Raw genomic sequence first — 27,999 nt, 5'->3', positions numbered from 1 at the left:
CCTTTTGAAACAAAGGCTTAAAATAATTTGTTGATAATATTGACTTTACATTTAAATGCGTTGAATTATTATATATTATTTAATAATTCACTCAGTGTGCTGCAGTTCCATATGATTGTTTTCTTCTCGTTTAGATAACCCAGCAGCTTGAAGGAATCTGCTTGCAGGTCATTGGAACTGTTTTACAGCAGCATGTCTTAGGTAGGTACCTCTGATTGTTCTAAGAATATCCTACTATTTCATATGAGCAAGCATTGTCCTAATGACTTGGTATTCTCTTTTAGAATTCTATGAGGAGATCTTCTCTTTAGCACACAGTTTGACATGTCAACAAGTATCTCCACAGATGTGGCAGTTACTACCTCTGGTATTTGAGGTTTTTCAGCAAGATGGTTTTGATTACTTTACAGGTAGGTCAAATCATCATAGAAATACTTAGGGTTCCCCTTGTTTGTATTCAGTTTTAGTATATCACTTGAACATAAAGTTTTGCATATTCCTAAGTGCTTCCTTGTTTGCATAAGTTATCAGTAGCAGTTAATGCTCCAAGATGACCCTAACATTGATTTCCATTATACATTTTGATTTAGTTATCACTTGAGATTTTTTTCCTTAAAACACATATTCTTAAGTTTCTGTTTCCTGTCAGTCTTCTTTGTATAATTTTTAACATAATCTTTATGTTTACTAAATATGAAGGAATATACTTTAATAATAGGCTCATTTTTACATTTAATTACAAATAAATAATTAAAAGTGAATGTTAGGGACAAAACATTCAGACTTGCTTCTTTTTCTTAGATTTTTCAGAAACACAGCATTTATGTTAGTAAAGATATTTAACTTATACTTTGTATTCATACAGATATGATGCCTCTGCTTCATAATTACGTAACAGTTGATACAGACACACTTCTATCTGATACCAAGTACCTTGAAATGATATACAGTATGTGCAAAAAGGTAGGTCACCCTAATACAAGAACATGTGAGCCTTGTGCTATAAAAAGTACAAAATTGTAGAGACATGATACTACATCATGGTAAACATAATATCATATGAGTTTGACTTAAGGGTTATTTAAAAGTTATCAACAAAATGGCTTTGATTCCTAGATCTCTAATTGATGACTTGACAAGTATTTATGTCTACCTTCTGGTATTTAATTAGAGCTACATTTCTTGATTTTAGTGTCTGGACGGTATCTTAGCTTATTCCCTGCTAAGTTTTGAATCAAAAGAAGAAAAGACCAGAAATGATTAATGATGTTTTATAAAGAACATTCTCAGACTCAAAGATATAGAAAACAAACTAATGGTTACCAAAAGGGGAGGGAGGGTATAAATTATGAGATTGGGATTAACAGATACGAACTACTATATATAAAATTAATAAGCAACAAGCTCCTACTGATATTCAAATAAATAATAAACCATAATGGAAAATAATATGAAAAAGAACGTGTATATGTATGTGTGACTTCCCTGGTGGCTCAGTTGGTAAAGAATCTGCCTGCAGTGCAGGAAACCCAGGTTCGATCCCTGGGTGGGGAAGATCTCCTGGAGAAGGAAATGGCAACCTACTCCAGTATTCTTGCCTGAAAAATCTCATGGACAGAGGAGCCTGACAGGCTACAGTTCATGGGGTCGCAAAGAGTTGGACACAACTTAGTGACTAAACCATACGTATGTATAAGTGAAGCAACTTTGCTCTACGCCAGAAACGAATACAACATTGTAAATCAACTACTTCAATAAGGAAAATAGAAAGGAACTCCTTGGAGGCTGTGGGTTTATAGTAGCTGTACAGTATTAGTAAATAGCAAGATTGTAAAATCTGAAGGTTCATTTTCAAAGAGTCAAAAGTACTAGGCCATTTTTGGAAAATCATAAGATACATATACATGGTGAATGTTGCTTTTTTTTGTTTTTCCTCTTAAGAAGTAGGAGATAAAATGATTGATTGGGGCCCTTTGATATCAGAGTCAATGTAATTGGTAACATATAATCCTTACATTATTTGTTGAGAGCTCTCAGTCTGTTGTTTAAAATCAGACATTAGAAAATGATTTTCCTCCATGAAGTTTTTAGATGTGTTTGTCATCCTCATTCTTTCTGAACACTTAGTCGCAGAATAATCATCTAGTTATGTTATTGTTTATTGCTAATTGTTGATGTTCTAGGAACAGAGATAGCTATGCCATCTACACTTCTATTTTAAAAAACTTATCCTTAACCCTTTGATTCCTCTAGTGCTAATGAGCATGTGAATTACATGCTTTTATTTCTTCTCTGGGGACAACTTCTGCCATCAGCAGACTACCTTTTCATCCTGCTCGTCTCACAATCCATTGCCAGTATTTATTTTTTTTTTTTAGACACAGTGGTTTTCAACTTGTTGGAGTCCAGAATGGCACAACAGGGGAGGTCCTTTGATTATTTAGACCAATGTTACAGACAGACAACTCCAAATCCTTACAGTTCTCTAGACTGTAGTCTGTGCAATCACTCATATTTATTTATTAGACTCTGTTAAATACTTAAGCAGTTACAGACTGATTTAAAGGTTTTGAGACGCCTCCTTGCAGTTTATATTTTGTGTTGATCAGGTTCTTACAGGAGTTGCAGGAGAAGATGCAGAGTGTCATGCAGCAAAATTGCTAGAGGTTATCATTCTGCAGTGCAAAGGGCGTGGCATTGACCAGGTCAGTGAAGCCATTGATGATTCAACTTGCAGGATTCAGAGAGGGAATCTTTCCCTCCCCTTTTTGTTTTTGGGCAATTGTTATATATATATATATATAATGTTGTATTATTATGACACCAAGATAACATGTTAAGATTGTTTAAAAATTAATCAATGTTTAATTGTGATCATATATTTAATATGTATGGAAATAAACAAAATGATTACCACAGAAAGGTTAGTCAGTAGGAATATTTTGAATCCATGATTGCTGTTGTGGTGGAGTTCTCATATCTCAGTGAAGACTGATTTTTCTCTAAAATTGGATTTCCCACTGAAATGCTTCAGCAATAAAAATTATTGGATCATTTAATGGAAAAGGGTTTAGTTGAGGAAACCAGAAAATTAATATGGGTAGGATAGTTAATGCCTATTACTGACAGTTTTGAAATGTTTTTCTCTTTCTCTATAGTGTATTCCCTTATTTGTGGAAGCAGCTTTAGAGAGGCTGACAAGAGAGGTGAAGACAAGTGAACTTCGAACAATGTGCCTGCAAGTTGCCATTGCAGCTTTGTATTACAATCCACACCTACTTCTCAATACCTTAGAAAATCTTCGCTTCCCTAATAATGTTGAACCAGTTACAAATCATTTTATTACACAGTGGCTTAACGATGTTGATTGTTTCTTGGGGTAAGTGACATGTACTGGGTCTTTGTTTATATAACTTTGTGAGGAACTGCAAAATTTTTTTAAAGAAAAGAAAATATTTTATTTTTTTCAGGCTTCATGACAGAAAGATGTGTGTTCTGGGCCTATGTGCTCTTATTGATATGGAACAAATACCACAAGTTTTAAATCAGGTTTCTGGACAGATTTTGCCAGCTTTTATTCTTTTATTTAATGGATTAAAAAGAGCTTATGCCTGCCATGCAGAACACGAGAATGACAGTGATGATGACGATGAAGCTGAAGATGATGATGAAACAGGTAAGGGATTTGCAATGTCGGAAGCCAGTCTTAACTACCTAGTTAGAAATATCACTGGACTTATTCCTTTAGCCCTTCTTCTAATGAAATGTGGGATCATGGCCAAATATTTACACGTTCATTCATTCATAGACTCTCACTAGATTCCCACTAGAGTGTGAGGTCCACGAGGGCAGAACTTTCAGCTGTATCTCCATTACATAAAGCAGCTCTAGGCAAAAATGGCGCCGCACTCCAGTATTCTTGCCTGGAAAATCCCATGGACGGAGGAGCCTGGTGGGCTGCAGTCCATGGGGTCTCGAAGAGTCGGACACGACTGAGCGGCTTCACTTTCACTTTTCACTTTTATGCACTGGAGAAGGAAATGGCAACCCACTCCAGTGTTCTTGCCTAGAGAATCCCAGGGACGGGAAAGCCTGGTGGGCTGCCGTCTATGGGGTCGCACAGAGTCGTACACGACTGAAGCGACTTAGCAGCAGCAGCAGCAGGCAAAAATGATTTTGGTTTGGGGTTTTTAGTGTTTGTGAGCATCTAATATATTTCACCTGTGAGACACTATAGACCTCAAGAGTAAAAATAGATGTTAAGTTATTGTAATGGTTCCAAAATATGATAATTGCCATTTTTGTCTTTTATCATATATTATCTTAGCCAGCCTTTAAAAAAAAATCTCGTAAAAGGTATTCCTGTGGAAATAACAAACTGTTGCTTTACTATTGGTATTTATTTGGTTTGGTAAATACCATAAGGTTCAGAGCATGCCACGTGCTGGCTCTCATTCAGTCCATTTTCCAACTTTAGAATCTGTATGTAAGAATACTGGAATCTAGATTATTAACAATTTGTGGTTAGTTTTCTTAGATTGCTGTGAGAATTTTTTTCTATTTATTGCTGAATGTGTATTTAAACACCAATTCTTGGAACTCTCCCTTAAATTTATTCATTTGTGATTTTCCAACACTGATCGTTGTCAGTGAGTTACAATGAGTAACAGAATATTTCAGTGTTAATAAGAACACCTTTTTATGACTTGGCAGAGGAACTGGGCAGTGATGAAGATGATATTGACGAAGATGGACAAGAATATTTGGAGATTCTGGCTAAGCAAGCGGGTGAAGATGGAGATGAGGAAGACTGGGAAGAAGATGATGCCGAAGAAACCGCCCTGGAAGGCTATTCTACAATCATTGATGATGAAGATAACCCTGTTGATGAGTATCAGATATTTAAAGCTATATTTCAGAGTAAGTTTACTTGAGTCAAACTGTTCTTCTTTATGTCTGCCCCCTAAAGAAGAGATTGGGGTATATCAAACCCAAACTAGAATATGATTTAGGATTGTTAGGCAAAGTAACCAAAGTTACTTCTCCTATTGCCTTAGAGATTCAGAGTATTTTCCTCATCCTATTATTTTACTTTTATTTAGATCTTAATTTTGAAATAGGCACATCACAGGAAAATGATATACTTCATTGTAGCCTCCCAGGTTTTCCCAGAAGTATCTACCCTTATGTTTCTTGTGTTTGTGTGTATTTTTCCCCCTGGCTAAACCTGTGCTTACCTATCTGAGAATTTGACCATTTTTTTACATGTAGAGTCTTGGGAATCTTTATTCTTTTCTCCTGCTTCACAGTGTGTGGCTACAGACTGCTGGGTGTCACTTTTTGTTTTTGATCATCATTTACTTGGATTTCAACAAAATACAACATCAGTGTTCTTTAACCTAGCTTAAGAAATTTGAACCTCCTTTCCTTCCAGTTAACTGCTTTCCTATTTTATCATTCCCATACATTATGAATTTTGATGTAGAATAAATTCTCTGATAAGCAAAGCATTAATCTTCCAAACCCACGACAAAGCAATTTTGATGCTAGGTTGCGGAAATGCAAGTAATTGTTTTGGGGCTATGTGGCAGGCTGTTAAAATTGATTGAAGTGCAAGAACTGACTGGCTTTTGTCCTTGACTTTGTATTTTGTATACTTAAACACATGTTAATTCCTAAATGATGGTTTATAATAGAAGGCTCATGCACAGTAAAGGCAGTAGAGTAGAAGTAGAATATCATGAGGAAATGAGTTTTCATTCTTGGGAATTACTCTGTAAATTTTTTTTATTTTGTGGAAAGCCTTTATAGAGAACATTTTCTGTCACTCGCTCACCATACACACACACCCTTTCTGTAGCTAATTGAAACACAGACGTGGGGTTAGACTTGTTACCATTATATATCAGCTTATCTAGTGCGTGTTTTCATTAAACAGTGAGATTTTTAACACCTGGTCTTGTGGTATGCTGGGAAATTTTGTTATTCCTTCTTATGGGTTGTATTTGACCATTATTTGAAGTGAAGTGAAGTGAAGTGGCTCAGTCGTGTCCGACTCTTTGCGACCCCATGGACTGTAGCCTACCAGGCTCCTCCCTCCATGGGATTCTCCAGGCAAGAGTACTGGAGTGGGTTGCCATTTCCTTCTCCAGGGGATCTTCCCGACCCAGGGATCAAACCCAGGTCTCCCCCATTCCAGGCAGATGCTTTAACCTCTGAGCCACCAGGGAAGCCCGACTATAAAATAAAAATATGTGAGCATTTTAAGTACTGCAGAGTACCTTTCCATGGAAAGACTACATATATTTAAGAAAGATTTTTGAATAAGAAATGCAGAAAAAGAATTTATTTTGTACCATTCATCTCTTTTTTTAAGGTTTCTGGGTTTTGTTTTTTAATGTAGGAATTTGAGAATTATCCAGAATGTGGGAATGTGTCCGTTTTTAAGTTGCTTTAACTCTCAATCTTCTAAGGAGTTTGAGTTAACTTTATTTCTAGTTTCCCTACTTTGTTACTTGTTAGATAACAACTGATTTAGGTTCTATTTACTAACGGTGAGGATTTTGAGCATGATTAGATTTTTGAGGCATAATGCTAAACCATAAATTTTTCCCCTGTATGTTTTTCTCACAAGCAATTTAAAGTACTGTAGGTAATTATTGGGAAAATATAAACGAGATCAGAATTTCAGTAGTGGAGGTAGAGTAGAGGGAACAGAATAGTAGAGAACTACCAGGACTCTCTTACCACCCTTTTTTACCTTGCTTTCCTTTTGATAGCTATACAAAATCGTAATCCTGTGTGGTATCAGGCCCTGACTCATGGTCTTAATGAAGAACAAAGAAAACAGTTACAAGATATAGCGACTCTAGCCGATCAAAGAAGAGCAGCCCATGGTATGTTCCTTGACCCTCTTTAATGCAATTAATAACTTTGATACACCTTTAAAATTTAAATTTGGTGATTTAAAATTATGTAAAAGCTACAGTTGTTGGAAGTGATAAGAAATTCACTCTAATCTGTAGGAATGAGATGAATTTTGGTTTTGGCCACAATTTCTTGATTTTAAGTGTAGTTGAAGACTGTAATAAGGTTGCTAAATCTCATGGGGCTAGTTTGATAGTGGAAAATTCTGAAAACTGCAGTTTCTTAAAAGTATATTAAAAACATACATTATTTCTTTTCATCAGTAAACATTTCATGGTTAACAATATATAAATGCTTTTCAATATAGGATATTTTAGGTAATACACATTCTAACAGTTTTTTAGGTCTTAATAACTGTCAGTCAGACTAGTTTTATATTCAGCAAGGGTCCGCCTTATAAAAAAGGAAGTATTTATACCTCCTTTCTAAAGTATTTATATTTGAATCTGCTTGCAGTAAATTCATTAGCTGTTACTACCTTTGGAATTGGATCCTATTGATTCACTGTTTGACCCTAAATAGGGTATTTAAAGATGTTTCTTTTTAAACAATGGGAAGTGAAAATTGGCTAAGAAGTCTACAGCGTACAAGAGAGTTCATCTTCTCTACATATTACACACTTCTCTTCTTTACATATGGAAGGAGAACAGAGACCAAAGTTTGGAACTTCCTGGCTAATATTGATGGTTTAGCTGTTGTTAATGTCTGTTGGTTCCTTCTGTTGTCCAGAGTAGTAAGCTGATCGAATGCTCTGCCAAACGTTTACTTTTTGTTTTTCTAGAATCCAAAATGATTGAGAAACATGGAGGATACAAATTCAGTGCTCCAGTCGTGCCAAGTTCTTTCAATTTTGGAGGCCCGGCACCAGGGATGAATTGAGTTGCCACTTTCCTTCCTGCAGTGTGATTGTAGTGAAGAGCTTGTGTTCCTCCTAGTAGCGGTTCCAGAACTGGTTCATGTTATCTACTCTAAACTAATTGATCAATAGATGGACAAAGAAACCCCAGAAGGTGGGACTTGATCATGCAACTTGGCACTGAAAATGAAACTAGAGGGATTTTGGCTGGGGAGGGAGGTAACTTGGGGGGTAGGGAGTATTTTCTTTATTTTTTGAAGAAAGTAAGGATTTGACTGAAAGTTCAAGTGACACTGTGGAAATCTGCAACAGGAGGGGATGTCATGAAGGCAGCTTTTCTTTTTCCGAGGAAAAAAATAGGCATGGGCTACAGGACTATTTAAAATGTCTCATTTACAGTATAAGCTCAAAGGTAGATGTAATTTTTACACCTATGAGTATTTGTCCAATTTCTGTCTCTCCTTCACCATTGGGTATCTATTCTTTATATGTAAATAAGATAAGGTAATCGATAGCCTTATTCAATCTTCTTCATTTTCATTCATCAAAGATTGTTCCTACGTAGATTATTGGACATTTATTGTAGCACTACATAACTGATTAAAAAAAAATCTGTAAATGAATTAGCACTTTCATATTGAAACAAGCCTGCTAGCCTATGTATAAAATAGCAAAATGTTTGCTGTTTATAAAAAGATGGGATGTAATGGGGTGGGGGGCAGGGGTAATTTCAAGTTATTAATTTAAAAATGAATTAGCAATTTTGTACCTGGTGACTTTGTGGTGCACTCACCTCTGATAGTGACTTGAATTCGGTATGTTAAAAGGGGTTAGTGATATTTCATTGCTGCTAAAAATGGCAACTCCCTCTGTGTCCTGTTTTTTTCTTAAAGCTCTCAGTGTACAAGTGGATATTTGGGTACAAGACCTTACTGTAACAAAGAGGAAAGGTGATATTTGAAGCATGTAAATTGGATATAAAGTTCTACTCTTAAAGAGTTGATCAAAGAGTATGACTAAACATCTATATATGCAATCTATTAAAAGAACTTAATTTGGCTCTTATGTCTTGATTTGATTGCAGTTTTTTTCTAATTATAAATTTTTTCCTCATTGATCTATTTTTATCCTATAACTAGAAAGAATAGGAAATGCACACTTTTAAAATTGACATTTAACACCTGCCCACCTCCCTTTCCCATCTCCTCTGTCCCTCTTGTTGATGCTGGTATCTGATAGGCTGAAGGCACAGGGTTCCCTCCAAAAACCACTGTTGATACCACTGCAAAAACAAGCCAGGAACAAGACAGCGTGGAGAGGTTGGCTTGCTTCCCTCTCTTCTAACTGCATGTTCAAAAATAAGCTGTTATTGATCTTGAACATCTGTCAGATGAGTCATACATTGGGTTATTTTTTTATATACATGTATACACACGATATTTCAAATTGAAAGCAACATCTCAATGGATTCAAAACTATTGAGTGCTGTTGTCTATAACAGACTAGAAAATTTGTAAATGTAAAAATGAAACAAATGCACATATTATTTAAAATGCATAATGAAAACCCATTGGTGTTGTGTTTTTCTTGTATGCCAGTAATTAAGCCACTGTTGGCATTGTTTGGTTTTCTATTTTAACACTGAAGGAGTGAGAGTATTTCCTATATTTATGAATTTACTATGAAAATCTTGGCAAAAAAAGAAAAAAATGTTTGTCTGAAATGTGTGGGTGAAAATTGTTAATCAAGTGTGTTTCTACTTTTTCGCCCCAAGTTGAACACCATCTGTAAACCCTAGGTTGCTTCAGGGGATTTCATTATTACATAAAAGTCATAAAATTAAAATGGAGTAGTTGTATATATGCAACATTATGTACAGAGGGGAAGTGCTGAATAGTATTAAACGTTTTCGTCTTCCTTTACCTTTTATCCCCTACCTAATATCTAGTCTACTTTTTTAAATTTCAAATTTCACTGCTCTTTGAATTGATAATTTCAATTTTCACATTGTTATTGGAAACCATATTAATAAAGGTTTTAGTTATTCCCATGCACAGTATGAAAATTCTCGGTTGCTGAGATTTTGTTTCAGGGAAATGTATTGGCATGTCTTTGAGATCAAGTTTTATTGTCTCCTCTGTCATACAATCCAAACTAATCTACATTTATGAATTTTTGACTGAAATGAAAGACCTTAAAATTAAACTATATTTAATATTAAATATTGTTCAAATGGTAGTTTCTAATGCATCAAATATACCTCGATTATTTTCAGTATTTCCTTAAATATAACATAAAATTAGAGTTTCTTATAGATTATGAATCGATAATGTATCAGTGTTTTTAAATAAGGTTATAGGACTTTTAGATAACTTTTTGAGAGTAGTATTTATAAACTTGTAATTAGTTGCATGTGGATTTTATTTATTTCTTTAACATACAGCATTTCCCACAGTTTCACTAATCTATAACTTATTTTTTAATTTATACAAGTTAATTCTGATTTTGTTTGGGTTTCAGTGTGTCTTTTTTAATGGCTGACATTAGCATAAAATCTTCACTTTTTTGTAAACCTAAGCCATCCATTTTTATAAAAGCTATTCGTTTATCAGTATTAAATAAAAGATGTTAATCTATTTCTCTGCAGGTAACAGAATGGTGATTACTAATCTACATGCCTTACCAGGATAATGACTGCTATGTTCACCTCTTGAAGAGACCAGAGTGTAGAGCAGGGGTGGTCCTACCACAGTACTGTGGCTATGTTCAGTTCCAGATATAGTCCCTGAAGCAAGCATTTAGAAAATGTTATTAGGAATTATGTTAATATACACCACGTCTTTGGGAGGATCTAGCACAATGAATTAAGCATAGTAGGCATTCCATGAGTGTTTGTGAAATAAATGACCTAAAATTACATTAAAACATTGGTTATTAAAATGTCACTTCTGTTCTATGTAATTTTAAGTTTTGGTGAATGTTGATCCCTTCTGAAGTTGAGATTTTACCATTGATGAGGTTGGCCACCCTTGCAATAATAGCACTTCAGTGCATGTGGTTTTTACAAACGGAAACTAGATATACAGCTAGAAATCCAGAATTTTGTTACTATGAGAGGAATATCTTTTAAATAACTTTTTGAGAGGTAATTCCGCCTTTAGGGTTTTTTTTTTTTAAGTACGGGTGATAGAAATTTATCAATTATATTTGATGTCTGAATCCTATATTTAAGTGCTTTCTACCAGAGTCTTTTTTAAAAGTTCCTTTTAACATCCTTTTAATAAACTCAAAAAGGAATTTCCTCAATCTGAAAGGCTAAAATTAATGGACTTAATAATGAAAGAGTAAAAACCCTTCCCCCTAAGATCAAAAATGCCTCCTGTTGCCACTTCTATTTAGCATTGCACATAGGGTTTTGTTCATTGTTGTTGTTCAGTTGCTACTGTGTCCGACTCTGACCCCATGATCTGCAGAACGCTAGGCGCCTCTCCTCTGTCCACTTTCTCCCCCAGTTTGTTCAAGTTCATGTCCGTTGAGTCAGTGATGCTATCTAACTATTTCATCCTCTCCTTTTGCCTTCAGTCTTTCAAAAAGGGTTTAGCCAGGGCAGTTAGGCAGGAAGAAATAAGACATCCAGTGGTAAAGGAAGAAGTAAAATGTATTCTCAGATGACTGATGTCACAGAAAACCCTGAAGAATCCACACACAAAGAGCTAATGACTTCAAGTTTGCAAGGCATAAGATTAATATACAAATATACAGTTGTATTTCTATACAGCAGGAGTGAAATTAAGAAAATTACATTTATGGTGGTGTTTAGTCACTAAATTGTGTTCAACTTTTGCCACCCCATGGACTGTAACCCGTCAGGCTCCTCAGTCAATAGGATTTCCCAGGCAAGCATACTGCAGTGTAGTGGGCTGTCATTTCCTTCTCCAGGGGATCTTCCCAACACAGGGATTGAAGTCTGCTGCTTGGTTGACAGGTTCTTTACCACTGAGCCACCACCTAGTAAGAATAGGTAACCTTTTTTTTCTTTTTTTTGCTGTAACTTCTGGCTTCTGGGATTTTAGTTCCCCAATCAGGGATTGAACACATGTCCTTGGCAGTTAAAGCACAGAGTCGTAACCACTGACCACCAGGGAATTCCCAAGGACAGATACCTTCTACTGACCAAAGGAATAGAATTGAGAGTCTAGAAATAAACCTTTAAGTTTATTGTCAATTGATTTTCAATAGGGGCTTCCCTCATAGCTCAGTTGGTAAAGAATCTGCCTGCAATGCAGGAGACCCCAGTTCTATTCTTGGGTCAGGAAAATCTGATGGAGAAGGGATAGGCTACCCACTCCAGTATTCTTGGAGTTCCCTTGTGGCTTAGCCAGTAAAGAATCCACCTCCAATTTGATCCCTGGGTTGGGAAGATCTGATGGAGAAGGGATAGGCTACCCACTCCAGTATTCTGGCCTGGAGAATTTCATGGGGTCTCAAAGAGTCGGACACGACTGAGCAACTCTTATATTCCTAGGTGGCACTAGTGGTAAAGTATCCACCTGCAAATGCAGGAGACATAGGAGACTCAGGTTCTGTCTCTGGTTTCCGAAGATCCCCTGGAGGAGGGCATGGCAACCCACTCCAGTATTCTTGCTGGGGAATACCATGGACAGAGGTGCCTGGTGCGCTATAGTCCATAGTATCACAAACAATTAGACATGACTGAAGTCACTTAGCACATACTTAGGCACAATTTTCAACAAGGGTCCCAAAACCAATGTAGGAAAGAATCTTGTAAAAATGGCTCTGGGACAGCTGGGCATATATGGGTGTAAATCGTGGTGACTGAGATAGTTTCTTCGATATAACACCAAAGACCAAGAAACAAAAACATGATTTAGATTTCATCAAAACTTTGGTTCAAAGGTTACTTTGGAAAAGTGAAAAGACTCCATAGGATGGGAAAAAATATCTGCTAATCTTGAGTATATTCAGAATTCAACAAGAAAACCCCAATGTAAGAATGGTAAAGAATCCAATTAGACCTTTCTCCAAATAAATAAATGGCCAGTTATCTTAGGAAATGCTTAACATCTCTAGTCATTCAGTTCAGTCCAGTCACTCAGTCGTGTCCAACTTTTGCGACCCCATGCACAGCAGCACGGTAGGTTTCCCTGTCCATCAACTCCTGGAGCCTGCTCAAGCTCATGTCCATTGAGTTGGTGATGCCTTCCATCCATCTCATCCTCTATTGTCTCCTCCTCCTGCCTTTAATCTTTCCCAGCATCAGGGTCTTTTCCATTGAGTCAGTTCTTCGCATCAGTTGGCCAAAGTATTGGAGTTTCAGCTTCAGCATCAGTCCTTCCAGTGAATATTCAGGACTGTTTTCCTTTAGGAGGGACTGCTTGGATCTCCGAGCAGTCCAAGGGACCCTCAAGAGTCTTTTCCAACACCACAGTTCAAAAGCATCAATTCTTCAGCCTCAGCTTTATAGTCCAACTCTCAAGTCCGTATGTGACTACTGGAAAAACCATAGCTTTGACTAGATGAACCTTTGTCGGCAAAGTGATGTCTTTGCTTTTTAATATGCTAGTCATTAGGGAAATGCAGATCAGAATTCATGATGCAGTATTCCTTATCTACTAGCCTGTTTAATCAGAAAGGTACACAATCACAAGTATTGGTGAGGAAGAAGAGAAATCGTACCCCTGTACAGTGTTGGTACAATATAAAATACTCATCTGTTGTATAAAAGTTTGATGGTTCCTTAAAAGGTTGAAAAGTGTCACCTAACAACTCCACTCCCGTGTGTGTGTGTGTGTGTGTATATGTATCCACACATGTATATATAAAATCTGAGAGAAATTAAGCCTGTCCACACAAGAACTTGGTGCACAGTTGTTTATACTAGCATTATAGCCAAGAGCAGGAAACAATCCAAATAGCCACTGGTGAGTGGATAAACGAAAGGTGAGATATCCATACAATCAGATATTTGACAGTAAAAAGGGATGATGTGTAATTACACACTGCAGTGTGGGTGAGCTTTGAAAACAAGTCAGACATGAGTCCATATATATGAAATGTCAAGAACGAGCAGATCAGTGGATTAGTGGTCACTGGGACGGGTGGGGAGGGAGGACAGAATGGAGTGAGTGTAATGGGTGTAGGTTTTCTCTTGGGCATGATTAAAGTGTTTTCCATTAGGTACTGGTGATGGTTGAACAGTCTGGTGAATATACTAAAAACTACTGAAGTGCATGCATACTTTAAAATGGTTGAGTTTTCTGGTATACGAGAATCTCAATTTTCAGTTTTAAGTTTCAAGTTTGAAGTTCTCTAAAAAGTAATACTCAATGTATATTCATTAAGTATAAAGTAAGAGCTAGCTATCCCCATATATAGGGAAAACTGTCTTAAAGATTGTATTCTGCCAATATTTAGTTATTTGAGCTAGGTGCTCTTTTTTTTTTTTTTCTTTAATCACATCACCCCATCAAACAGCCCTAGCTGGCACCACACTTTGGCAGGGTGGATAGCAGGTGGAAGAATTCTTTAAAATATTTTTTTCCTGTAAATGCTGCATCTTTGTTATATATTTCAGTGTAATACAGCATTAGAAATTTAAGACTGAGCCATCTTTTTTTCCGTCTCCTCCCAAAATTACAGCATCTAGTGCTTTTCTATAAAATGGTATCAGTCTTACTGTTTATTTGGAGACAAACGCTTCACCTTAAAAAAAAAAAAAAAAAAGCTCACCTTGACTTGAGTGTGTCTTTTCAGAAAAATAAAAAATCATTTTAAAAACAATGGTTTCATTTCTAGCCTATTCTTTACTGCTGAAGTACTACCTACTTACTATGTACATTAGTGAAACTTGATTTTCCTTTTGTCTGGAATGTTATATTTTAGATTTAAGCAAATTAATTAGAAGCCAAAAATGACTGCTAGAATCTTATGGAGGAAGCCAGTTTCAAAGGAACACCTGGAATCTTCAAGGGCTTTAATTGATAAAATTTTGTAAATAGAGTTCATTTTCTCTTAGCTTTCCATTAAAATAAACCAAACACATTAACCACAACTAATAATCTTGGAGCTCAGTTATCAGGTGCTATTTTCAAAGATGTAACAAATGAATCTGCCAGCCAACACAGCAGGTGCAGGTTCCATCGATGGGTAGGGAAGATCCCCTGGAGAAGGTAATGGCCAACCACTCCAGGAATCTTGCCTGGGAAATCCCATGGACAGAGGAGCCTGGCAGAATAGAGTCCTGAGGTACCAAAAGTTGGACACGATTTAGTGACTCATTCAACAACGAATGAATGAATTGGGTTGACAAGTGGTCCATGGGTAGAGTTGGTAAAATTGAAAACTGCACATACTGGAGTTATTATCAATAACTTCAAATGACTGGAGTCCTGCAATTAGCCACTAACAAAACATTACCAGTTTATCAGCACTATGCTTAAGTCAGCATACATACTGAGAACTATATCTGAGATTGGAAAGGAGTGTTTTAAGTAACATATACTTCTAAAAGTATATTCTGATAAAGCTCTGATTAATGTTTTCAGTGTAGAAGCTGAGTGAGATTAACTGAATGAGTTTATACTGCAGACCAAGGATTCTGGGTCCATGAGCCCTATGAAACTTCGATGTCTTTAGTATATTTTTCATAGCTTTCATTTGAATCTCAAAGGAGTTTTCAAAGTGCTTAGAAACCACTGCTGTTGAGCATTAAAGTGAGACTTGGAGAGAGAGGCAACATCAAGCATTTGAATAATACCTCTGATAGGCACTGTGCTACCTTCTACGTTCTCATGTATCTTCCCAATCAACACTTGTGAAGTTTGTTTTTTATTTATTTGCTCTGGGTCTTAGTTGTAGCATGTGAGATCTAGTTCCCTGGTGGGAGATCGAACCCAGGCCCCCTGCATTGGGAGCACAGAGTCTTAACCAGTGGACCACCAGGAAAGTACCTGAAGTAAGTTTTTATTTTACAAATGGGGCAAGAGTTTCTAAGACAAGTGACACATCTAACAGCCACAGCTTCCAATGAAGAGCAAATGACTAGCTTGTTTTTAAATTCTTTAGCATTAAAAAAAAAAAAAATTCTTCAGTTTGAAAATGAAAGTCGTTCAGTTGTGTTGTACTCTTTGCCACCCCATCGTCTATACAGTCTGTGGAATTTTCCAGGCCAGAATACTGGAGAATACCAGAAAACTGGTAGCCTTTCCCTTCTCCAGGGGATCTTTCCAACCCAGGGATGAAACCCTGTCTCCCGCATTGCAAGCAGATTCTCCACCCACTGAGCCACCAGAGAAGCCCAGTGTAAGAATTGTAGATTTTTTTCAGTGTTTTTAAAATTCTACAAATTTAGGGGAAAAATGTATTAATAAACCTATTACAGAAATAATTTGGTAACTCAAAGTCACCTTATCCTAGACATAGTTACTTTTAAGAGTTGAATGCATTGATTTTTTTGCTGAACCACCAGATTTATGGGATCTTCATTTCCCCACCTAGCCCTCAGCAATGAAAGCACGGAGTCCTAACCACTGGACTGCCAGGGCATTCCTTCCATGTTTCTTCTATACATAGAATAGTAGTTATATCAGTGTGCAAATATGCCCAAATCAACCAATTCTCCAGAAAATTCTGAGTTAAATGTTTTTAAAAACATAATAATAACAGTTTTTGAAGAAGGCTAGAACCAGACCACCTCACCTGCCTCTTGAGAAATACGCAGGTCAGGAAGCAACAGTTAGAACTGGACATGGAATAAGACTAGTTCCAAATAGGAAAATAGGAAAAGGAGTATGTCAAGGCTGCATATTGTCACCCTGCTTATTTAACTTATATGCAGAATAGATCATGAGAAACGCTGGGCTGGAAGAAGCACAAGCTGGAATCAAGATTGCCAGGAGAAATCTCAATAACCTCAGATATGCAGATGACACCACCCTTATGGCAGAAAGTGAAGAGGAACTAAAAAGCCTCTTGATGAAAATGAAAGAAGAGAGTGAAAAAGTTGGCTTAAAGCTCAACATTCAGAAAACTAAGATCATGGCATCTGTCCCATCACTTCACAGGAAATAGATGGGGAAACAGCGTCAGACTGTTTTTTTGGGCTCCAAGGTCACTGCAGATGGTGACTGCAGCCATGAAATTAAAAGACGCTTACTCCTTGGAAGGAAAGTTATGACCCAACTAGATAGCATATTGAAAAGCAGAGACATTACTTTGCCAACAAAGGTCCATCTAGTCAAGGCTATGGTTTTTCCAGTGGTCATGTATGGATGTGAGAGTTGGACTGTCAAGAAAGCTGAGCACCGAAGAATTGATGCTTTTGAACTGTGTTGTTGGAGAAGACTCTGAAAGTCCCTTGGACTGCAAGGAGATCCAACCAGTCCATCCTAAAGGAGATCAGTCCTGGTGTTTGGAAGGACTGATGCTGAAGCTGAAACTCCAATACTTTGGCCACCTCATGCGAAGAGTTGAAAGTGTGAAAGTTGCTCAGTCGTGTCCAACTCTTTGTGATCCCATGGACTATACAGTCCATAGAATTCTCCAGGCCAGAATACTGGAGTGGGTAGCCTTTCTCTTCTCCAGGGGATCTTCCAAACACAGGGATCAAACCCAGGTCTCCCACACTGCGGTTGGATCTGTTACCAGCTGAGCCACAAGGGAAGTGTTGACTTATTGAAAAAGACCCTGATGCTGGGAGGGATCGGGGGCAGGAGAAGGGGACGACAGAGAATGAGATGGTTGGATGGCATCACCGACTCGATGGACATTAGTTTGGGTAAACTCCTGGAGTTGGTGATGGACAGGGAGGACTGGCATGCTGCGATTCATGGGGTCGCAGAGTCAGACACGAATAAGCAACTGAACTGAACTGAGAATTGTTAGCCTGTTTAGAAAACTGTGAAAAAGTTCAGCTTTGTGGAAAAGCCTGGATTAACAATGACTGGCAGTTAAATGTTTTCAAGCCATTAGTTTGTTAAGATGTAATAAGATGAGGAATAGGAGGTGATTCAGGGAAAATCTGGATTATGGGTGGCCCTAAATATTATGACATTTGAACTCTGTTCTGTAGTCAGTGGTAAACACTGTAACACAAAGTTCTATTATCTGTGACAATATCATTAGTGTATCTTTGTGAATTAAAGTAGAATTATAGCATCCTATTCACCATTATCATTCAATGTTTACAACCACTTAGTAGGTCCCAAGGATAGAAAGATGTCCTGTAACCAAGATCCACAATTACAGGGTGATTTTTAACTTCCTTTTTGAGATTCTGTATTACAATGTTTTAACAAACACACTAAAGGTTAATGACTTAGTAATAAATGACTGAATTCCATAAAAATATTTTGATTCTTTTAATAACATTTCTGATTACAAAATATAGATGTAACATCTGGAAGGTACATAAGTATAAATTAGAACACTTGTCGTCTGAACCCTCTACTCTGTGAAAAAAGGAGTCTATCCATCGAGAACAAGACTATTTGGAATAAGCCAATTCCTCCAGTTTCAAGCAACTTAATCCAACCTTATGTGTCCCATTTTTTATTCTTATAAGGGAATAAAAGTAACTAAACTTCTAAAGATCATATATTCAAACGACACTCAGAAGTCTCTTCCTTCCAATGGCGTTTGGGCACCAATTAGGCAGCTATACCTTCGTTAGGGTCTTGTGCGCCCCTCACTCCCTACCAAAAACAAGGTAACGCTAAAATCTCACAGTAGACTCAAGTGTAAATAAAAACATTGTAATTATCCTAAGGACAGTCTATAATCACCTGAAAGACACTAAATCAAACATTATCCAGCTTTCTCCAATTTTTGTAAGCATTACACAAATCTCCAGTTACAGCGGGACCATCCTCTTCATTCTTAGTAACTCAAATCTACACTTGGAACGCCCTATGTAACAAATCTTGAGTCTACACACTTTATCTCATCTTTATTCAGCTTCGTTGCCAAAACACAGAAATATATACTGAATACTCCTCAAATGAGACTTGTATTTCCAATAGCTTTAAAAAGTTTGGGTTAAGAGCTACGAGAAACGTTACCTAAACTTCACAACTAACTTGTATCCAATCTTAATAGGTACAGGGAGACCCACTCAATGCTTTCCCCACCCTTTTTGACATTAATTCGCGACACACACAAGAAGGAAAGTAAAAAAGAAGTTAGCGACACCATTAGAGAGGACTTCAAAATTTGAACTTAAGCAACGTGAAAACGCAAAGCATCCGCAATGTCTCCCAGCGGAGTCCAAGACCACCGCCTCGTTGTCGAGTTTCGCCTGAGCTTCCGCTGAGGCAGGAGGTTCATCCTCCTACCAATGATGATACCCCGGCGACTGGAAAAGCAAAGGTAGTCTTGGCAGCCAGTGACAAGGATACGGCAGCTCTCAAAAACCAGAACCTCCATCCAAGAGCAAAGGCCTCAGCTGGCACCAAGAGCCCCCAGGGAACTGTGAGCCGTCGCATCCCGTCTCACCCCACCCTACCGACGGGGCAACACTCAGCAATTGCTAGGCAAAGCGCAACCGATCTCCAGAACGCGCTCCAGCAAGCCCACCGGGAGAGCCAAAGCCACCTCCTAGCCCCTGTGGGGAAAATGGCGCCTGTGAACTCGTCTCCCTCCCGGCTAGTCACAAGGACCAGCCTCCCTCCCTCGCTACAAAATGGCGCCTCCTGCTGGGGCCCCAGAATAGGCATAATTCACTTGTCAGAGAGGCGTTGTCGCGCTGGGATGAGCGGTTCTATCAACCAGTCAGAAGCAGGAACTTTGGTTCTTCACTTTGGGTAAGCCACTCAGTCGCTGGCTGTAAGGCCAGGCGAGGCTGACGTCAGGTAAGGGGGCGTGGATAAGGCCGTCTTCTTTCGCGTAGCCTAAATTTGAGCCAATGGCAAGCAGGAAGCGTCTAGTGAGTGACGTAATGACAGTCCAATGGAGGCTGGGGGCGGGCCTCAGAGCTACTATGCGGGTTGCGGGGCTTGGGGGCCGGGCGGCTGTTTCCTGTCCTGGTGCATGGTGGTCGGACGAAGGAATTGTTGGAAAATTTTCTCGGAGGTTCGTATATAAATGTGTTTTTACCCAGTGTGCATTATTCTCCGCCCGGCCGCCGCCCTCAGCGCGGCGGCGCGGGCCCGCTTGGGCCCGGGCTCTGGCTCCGGCTGGTCAGCCTCCACCTCAGGCCTTGCCGATCCTACGGCCGGTCGCGGTAGTTGCGTCTGGGCAGAAGCGGAGTTTATTAATAACCCGCGGCCGCCACTCTGGGGCGGCGGAGCTTTTCTCTCTGAGGACGCAAACCACCCCCCCTCCCCCCAGTCTCGTCGCGTAGCGCCCCGCCTGTTCCCCTCAGGGGACCGCCGAGGGGAGGGAGTGAAAGAGGGGAGGGTGGAGCCCTCGGGAGCCTGGCGGCGCTTCTCGGCTTGACCTCCGCGCGGAGCGAGTCCCCAGGCGCCGCCGCGGCGAAGCTTCTCGGCTGAGGCGCTGGGCCCTGGTCTGCACCAGGCCCCGGCTGGGGCGCCGGCGGCAGAACTGGCCGAGAGCCCGATTGGGTTCCCGCCTGCAGATCGCCCCCAATATTTCCTCCCGCTCAGACCATGCACACATTTCTTGTTTCCCTCACTTGGAAAAAAAAAAAAATTGGGGTCATTGAGCCTAATATCGAATATTGGAAATTGCTGATTTTATCATTCTGTTTTCTCGATTTTGGTGAAAAGAGTGAACGAATCCTTTCGTTGCTTTGTAACATTTATTGTGGAACGTCCATCAATATTCTCTCCCCTTTTGCTCTTTTTAACAGTGTTTACTCATTAAAGAAGTTAAAAGTGATAAAATGATGGCCAAACTGATGACAAGTTTAAGATCAGTTTAAGCTTTTGAAAGTTGTCTAGTCAGCTGGTATAGTCTAGTGAAGATGTGAAAAATTGTAATTTCGAGGTTGTCGCCTTTGTCCTGAATTTTACTAGAAGCTGTAAGCGTCCAGTAGTTTTGCTGTAGTTAACAAAAATCTGTGCAATATTTAATGTTTTCCCTTGCTGATGGCGTAGTTTCAGTTCGTTATTGTTTAATAAGAGACTAGGTAATGAAATCATCCAAAAGTTTCGGTAAGATAGTAACGAATTTTACCCAAGTGTATTTGATTACTTTGGAAATTATTTAGTGTACAAATACTTTGCCTATTTTTTCCATAGCCACCTTTTAGTTTTTAAAAATAACAGCTTAATTGGCAGAATATACAGACCTTTACAATTCACCCCGTTAAAGTATGTAATTAGGTAGGTTTAATGTTTTCACAGAGTTGTGCAACCATTACCAAAATTTTAAAACATGTTCATCACCCCCCAAGAAACTCGGTACCCACCAAGTTTCTCCCGATTTCCCCATAACACACCTCCTTCACCAACCACTAATCTACAAGTTTGTCTGTTCCCAGAGTTTCATAAAAATGGAATCACACAGTATGTGCTTCTTTGACTTAGCATGTTTGCAAAGTTCATTCATGTTAGAGCATGTATGAGTACTTCATTTCTTTTTATTGCCAAATATTTCATTGTGGGGACATAACACCTCTTATTTATCCGTTCATCTGTTGATGTGGACTTTCAGGTTGCTTCTATCTTGACTATTATGCATAATGCTGCTGTAACAATCACATATATTTATTATTTATCTATTCATTTGGCTCCTCTGGGTCTTAGTTGTGGCATGTGGAATCTTTTAGTTACATCATGAACATGTGGAATTGATTTCTCTGACCAGGGATCTAACCAGGGCCCCCATCATTGTGGGTGTGGAGTCTTAGCCAGTGGACCACCGGGAAGTCCCCTCTACTGTTAGTTTAGTTGTTATTAAATATTTATAATGTAGTTACAGTTTGTGATTACATGAGGAGAACTTTCTGAGTCCTGATGTTCTTATCATTACTTAATTTTGAAGTTCTTATATAGTTTTTGTTTTTATATATGTGTTAGTTATTTGGCTGCCCTGGGCTTTAGTTTCAACATGTGGGATCTAGTTTCCTCATTAGGAATCAAACCCGGGGCCCCTGCATTGGGAACTCAGAGTCAGCCTCTCTACCACTAGGGCAGCCCTTGTTTTTATTTTTAATTTGAGATTTTACCCAGTTCTTAGTCTTTTTGCGCTTGGCTTTATTTCAGGACATAGTGATTATTTAGAGTTGAGTTGTTTGTGTCATTGCTGATCTCTATGCTTAATTTGCATTTTAAGGATAGCTTTAAGAGAGTGTATTGTACTATCAAAATGATTTTGTTTTTAAGATGGCTCTATACTGAAAATCTCCCTCCCTCTCAGAGAAGTAAAAAATCTTCATAGTTTCCGATAAATTTAATCCTATTTTAAAACTGTGTCACCGTGGGAACTCTGTACTCTGTGGAAATAACTTATCCATTAATGTGTAGACACAGGCCTTTAACTCCAAACTACATTTTTTTTGTACTTAAAATACCACTTTATGGAAATTCCCCGGTGGTCCAGTGATTAGAACTTGGTACTTTCACTGCGGGAGGCCTGAGTTCAATTCTTGGTTCGGGGAACTAAGATTCCACATGTGGCACCTCTGCCAAAATAAGTAAATACATATTTTTTAAAGTCAATTATTTAAAATCACCTTTAGAAATTATTTTTTGTCTTCTTTTTCAGGGAAAAAACTTTCACAAGGATAAGGAAATTTTTTCTCTTTTTTAAAATTGAACTGTAGTTGATTTACATTTTACTTGTTTAGGGTGTATAACAGTGATTCAGCATTTTTATAGACTGAAAATTTTTATTTTTAGCTTAAAAAAATTTTTTAATGGAGAAATCTTGAAAACATTATTTCGTTTAAGTGAAAGAAGACAGTCACAAAAGACCATATGCTATGATTCCATTTATATGAAGTGTCCAGAATAAGCAAATCTGTAGAAATAGAAAGTAGATAGGGGTTACCTATGGGTTTGGGAAGGGGGAGATAGGCTTTTCTTTTGCTGGTGATAAAAATATTCTGAATTCAGGTTGTGATAATATTTGTACACTCTAAATATACTTAAGTCATTGACTTGTATACCTTAAATGGATAAATTTTATGGTGTGTGAATTGTATCTCAGTAAAGGTATTTTCAAAAAGGAAAATTATGAACAAGAGGAAAGTTTCTCTTGAATAACACATCTCTGAAAATTTTTCTTGTTTTTTTCCTCCTCTGGCAATACCACTTGATGGAAATTCCCTAGCAGGCCAGTGGTTAGGACTTAATTCTTTCACTGCCTGGGAGCCTGAGTTCAGTCCCTGGTCAGGGAACTAAGATCCTGCATGTAGTAGGTGAAAATAGTGAATAAGACAGAGACATTTAGCTTCTCATTTAGCTTTAAACTGCTGATAAGCAGGTTAGTCACTCAGTCATGTCCAAATCTTTGGGACCCTCATGGACTGTAACCCACCAGGCTCCTCTGTCAATGGGGATTCTCCAAGCAAGAATACTGGGGTGCTTTGCTATACCCAGGGATCGAACCCAGGTCTCCCACATTGCAAGTGGATTCTTTACTCTCTGAGCCACCAGGGAAGCTCATTAATAGCAAACACACATGTAATGCCATGTGCTGTTACAAGCGATTTTTATTTGCAGTACCTCTGTGAAGTACCTGCCTTTTACAGATAGGGAAACTGTGGCACAGTGTGCTTAAGTAACTTGCCCAAGGTCACATAGATAATATGTGGTCAATGAGAGTTTGAAGCAGGCTGGCTCAGGAGTCTTTATTCTTAAGTATAATGCTATATACCATGTCTTATAAGTATTCCTTCCTAGGTATAACCCATATTTTCTAATCTATCAATAGGGGAATCCTCCTTAGATATTATTGTATGTTTTAGTAGCTGGTTGCTATAAATACGGGCTTCTCTGGTGGTGGCTCAGTGGTGAAGAATCCGCCTGCCGTGCAGAAAACCCAGGTATGGTCTCTGGGTCGGGAAGATCCCCTGGAGGAGAGCATAGATGGCAACCCACTCCAGTATTCTTGCCTGGAGAATCCCATAGACAGGGAAGCCTGGCAGGCAGCAGTCCATAGGGTCACAGAGAGTCAAACATGACTGAAGCGACTGAGCACGCACGCACATGCTCTAAATACACTGCTGCTACTCTGGAGAAAACCAGGTAATTAAAGTGTACTGTGGTAAGTGTTATAAGGGTATGGACAGAGTGTCTTGGGAGATACAGGTGAAGCATTCAGATCCAGTTTGGGGAGTTGAGATAAAACTTTCTGGTGGAATCTAAAGAATTTAGCCAAGTAGAGAAGGCGGAGAAGGCAATGGCAACCCACTCCAGTGCTCTTGCCTGGAAAATCCCATGGACGGCGGAGCCTGGTAGGCTGCAGTCCATGGGGTCGCTAGGAGTCGGACATGACTGAGCAACTTCCCTTTCACTTTTCACTTTCATGCATTGGAGAAGGAAATGGCAACCCACTCCAGTGTTCTTGCCTGGAGAATCCCAGGGACAGGGGAGCCTGGCGGGTTTCTGTCTGTGGGGTCGCACAGAGTCAGACACAACTGAAGTGACTTAGCAGCAGCAGCAGCGAAGAGAGAAGGAAGAGTATTAAATGATACTTAATTCATAGGATTACTAGAATGATTAAATGAATTAGTAGTAATGCCTGGCACATAATATTTTGGAAGGATAAGTTGTCATTATTAAATGTTTAAATTATTAATATATTAATATTATTAAATGATACTAGTATCATTGACTACTAGAATTTTAATCAGTGTTGCTGGAATATAGAATGTGAAATTGTGCTAGAATAAGACTGGAGGATAGAGTGACCAACTTGTCTTGATTTGCTGAAAGTAAAAGTGTTAGTTTCTCAGTCATGCCAGTTTGTGGGTGGTTTTACTGGGTTTAGAACCATGGAGAAAAATAGTTACCTTAGAAAGGAGCAAAATGAGAACAAAGTAAGATATGCCTGTGTATACCCACATAAGCACATTTTAGAGACTGAGTTCACACCAGTACCTCCAATTCCAGCTCATTCCACAGAGCTCTTTCTTTTCTTCCCTTATTCCATATTTGCATTTCCCTTTTCCTTAATGAGAGCTCTGGCTTCCAACAGCATTTACACATTTATTCAATGCTCAGTCTTTTATTATGTCTAAAATAGTTTCCAAGTTGTTTTGCCTTTGAAAGAGTTAGTTGCTCAGTTAGTCTGATTCTTGTGACCCCATGGACTGTAGCCTGAAGGCTACTCTGTCCCTGAAAGTCTCCAGGCAAGAATACTGGAGTGAGTAGCCATTCCCTTCTCCAGGGGATCTTCCCAACCCAAGGATGGAACCTGGGTCTCCTGCATTGCAGGCAGATTCTTTACTGTCTGAGTTACCAGAGAAGCCCTTGCCCAAGACCATTCCAATTTGTTCTTCTTTTTAATTATTTATTCTTTTATATGTATATATATATGGAGAAGGGAATGGCACCCCACTCCAGTACTCTTGCCTGGAAAATCCCATGGATGGAGGAGCCTGGTAGGCTGCAGTCCATGGGGTCACGAAGAGTCGGATACAACTGAGCGACTTCACTCTGACTTTTCACTTTCATGCATTGGAGAAGGAAATGGCAACCCGCTCCAGTATTCTTGCCTAGAGAATCCCAGGGATGGGGGAGCCTGGTGGGCTGCCATGTGTGGGGTCGCACAGAGTCGGACACGACTGAAGCGACTTAGCAGCATATATATATATATATACATATATATATATATATATATTTTATTGAAGTGTAGTTGACTTACAGTGTTGCAGGTGCACAGCAAGGTGATTCAGTTATACAAATATATGTATATTATTTTTGAAATTATTTTCCACCATAGGGTATTACATGATATTGACTATGGTTCCCTATGGTACGCATTAAACCTTTGTTGCATATCTATTTTTTAATTAGAAATCTAGTATTCTATTCATAAGTCAAACAAGTGGAATAAAAATATCATAATTTTTTTAGTTAGGCAAAAATGCATACATTTAAATATATGTATAAAGTATACATATTTATATATATGTATACAAAAGCTTTTCTACTACACTTGATAAATACTTGAGAAACAACATCAAGAAAAAGGAGATGGAGAACATAAACTAAATGAAATGGGAACACTGAATATGAAATATAAAAAGTGAAACAAACTAGATAAAAGTCCATCATGTAGTCCAGTTTTTAAACACGACTGCTCATTAGAAACATGGAGCTATGGAGGTAAAAGCAATACCTGGGCATTTGTATTTTTCAGAAAATTTCAAGATAATTCTGATATGTATCTGGATTTTAAAAAGTGATTACAGATTTTTCTGTTAGATCCTAGTTTTGGTAATATGGTAAGTGGAAGTGCATATATGCACATGTTTTCATCCACCCAGCCAGTCTATGTATTTTGGCTGGTTCATTTAATCCATTTACATTTAAGGTTATATTATGATTCTGTTACTGTTTTCTTAATTATTTGGGGTTTATTTTCTGTAGGTCTTTTCCTTCATTTGTGTTTCCTGCCTAGAGAAGTTCCTTTAGCATTTTTTGGATAGCTGATTTGGTGCTGCTGAATTCTCTTAACTTTTGCTTGTCTGGAAACTTTTGATTTCTCTATCAAATGTGAAGGAGAGTCTTTCTGGGTAGAGTATTCTTGGTTGTAGGTTCCTCCCATTCATCACTTTAAATATATCATGCCATTCCCTTCTGGCTAGTAGAGTTTCTGTTGAGAAATCAGCTGATAGCCTGGTGGGAATTCCCTTGTATGTTATTTGTTGTTTTTCCTTTGTTGTTTTTAATATTTTATCTCTGTTGTTATTTTTTGTCAGTTAATTACTGTGTGTCTCTGTGTGTTCCTCCTTGGGTTTATCCTTCCTGGGATACTTTGTGCTTCTGGACTTGGTTGACTATTTCCTTTCCCATGTTTGGAAAGTTTTCAGCTATTACCTCTTCAGATATTTTCTCAGGTCCTTTCTGTATCTCTTCTCCTTCTGCTGCTGCTACTAAGTTGCTTCAGTTGTGTCCAACTCTGTGCGACCCCATAGATGGCAGCCCACCACGCTCTCCCGTCCCTGGGAGTGGGTTGCCATGTCCTTCTCCAGTGCATGAAAGTGAAAAGTGAAAGCGAAGTTGCCCAGTCGTGTCCGACTCTTAGTGACCCCGTGGACTGCAGCCTGGTTACCTCCATCCATGGGATTTTCCAGGCAGGAGTACTGGAGTGGGGTGCCATTGCCTTCTCCGAGAATACTAGAGTGGGTTGCCATTCCCTTCTCCAGGGAGATCTTCCTGACCCAGGGATTGAACCCGTGTCTGCTGCATTGTAGGCAGATGCTTTACTGTCTGAGCCACCAGGGAAGTCTTCTCCTTCTGGGACCCCTGTAATGCAAATATTGGTATATTGAGTGTTGGTGTGTTTAATGTTGTCCCAGAGGTCTCTTAGGCTGTCATTTCTTTTCATTCTTTTTTCTGTATTCTGTTCTGTGGCAGTATTTCCACTGTTCTGTCGTCCAGTTCATTTACCTGTTCTTCTGCCTCAGTTATTCTGCTGTTGAGTCCTTCTAGTGTATTTATTATTCATCTCTGTTGGTTTATTCTTTAGTTCTTCTAGATCTTTGGTAAACATTTCTTGCATCTTCTCAATCTTTGCCTCCATTCTTTTCCCAATATCCTGGATCATCTTCACTATCATTATTCTGAATTCTTTTTCTGGAAGGTGCCTGTCTCCCCCTCATTTAGTTGTTCTGCTGAGATTTTTTTCTTATCCCTTCATCTGGGATATAACTTTCTGCTTTTGCATCATGGTTAATTTTCTGTAATAATGGTTTTTGTTATATCTGCTGTGAGACTGTGCTGCTTCTTGCTTCTTCTGTTTGCCCTCTGATGGATGAGGCTAAGAGGTTTATGTCAGCTTCTTGATGAATGGGAAAAACTCGGTCTTGCTCTGGTGGACAGGGCCTTGCTCAGTAAAGCTTTAATCAAATTATCTGCTGATGGGTGGGGTTGCACTCTCTCCCTGATAGTTGTTTGGCCTGAGGTGATCCAGCCCTGGGGTTTGTGGGCTCTGTGGTAGACTTAATGCTGAACTTCAAGAGGCTTTATGCCAAGGGGGACCTTCCAGTGCCTCCGTTCCTGTGGCGAGCCCCTGCCAATCCACGCTTCCACAGGAGGCCCTCCAACGCTAGCAGGTACTTTTGG

The 27,999-nt window shown here is 38.8% G+C and overlaps 2 protein-coding genes across 10 annotated transcripts in view; both read left to right on the top strand.

The window, feature by feature from the left end:
• Window positions 1-10,728, top strand: part of IPO7 (importin 7) — a 67,701-nt gene extending 56,973 nt beyond the window's left edge. For 2 of the 3 annotated variants that reach the window (XM_069554422.1, XM_069554423.1), the window contains 9 exons: window positions 135-201; window positions 285-410; window positions 866-963; window positions 2,610-2,705; window positions 3,159-3,379; window positions 3,471-3,676; window positions 4,714-4,920; window positions 6,780-6,896; window positions 7,709-8,848. In XM_069554422.1, coding sequence (XP_069410523.1) covers window positions 135-201; window positions 285-410; window positions 866-963; window positions 2,610-2,705; window positions 3,159-3,379; window positions 3,471-3,676; window positions 4,714-4,920; window positions 6,780-6,896; window positions 7,709-7,806 — 1,236 coding nt within the window. In that variant the 3' untranslated portion in view covers window positions 7,807-8,848. Of the gene's footprint in view, window positions 1-134; window positions 202-284; window positions 411-865; window positions 964-2,609; window positions 2,706-3,158; window positions 3,380-3,470; window positions 3,677-4,713; window positions 4,921-6,779; window positions 6,897-7,708; window positions 8,849-10,430 lie in introns of those variants that run through there. The other variant, XR_011249340.1, reaches the window with a different exon arrangement.
• Window positions 10,729-19,702: 8,974 nt separating this feature from the next.
• ZNF143 (zinc finger protein 143) overlaps window positions 19,703-27,999 on the top strand; it is a 61,166-nt gene continuing 52,869 nt past the window's right edge. Inside the window, exon 1 of one of the 7 annotated variants that reach the window (XM_069554415.1) lies at window positions 19,703-19,870. In XM_069554415.1, the coding sequence (XP_069410516.1) occupies window positions 19,748-19,870 (123 nt within the window). In that variant the 5' untranslated portion in view covers window positions 19,703-19,747. Of the gene's footprint in view, window positions 19,875-27,999 lie in introns of all 7 variants that reach the window. The other 6 variants (XM_069554418.1, XM_069554414.1, XM_069554416.1 and 3 more) reach the window with 6 other exon arrangements.

The sequence above is a fragment of the Ovis canadensis genome, chromosome 15 (assembly GCF_042477335.2).
Source record: "Ovis canadensis isolate MfBH-ARS-UI-01 breed Bighorn chromosome 15, ARS-UI_OviCan_v2, whole genome shotgun sequence".
NCBI classification, from domain to species: domain Eukaryota; kingdom Metazoa; phylum Chordata; class Mammalia; order Artiodactyla; family Bovidae; genus Ovis; species Ovis canadensis.
Note: the sequence above shows the minus strand (reverse complement) of the source record. Positions and strands in the feature narration are given on the sequence as shown.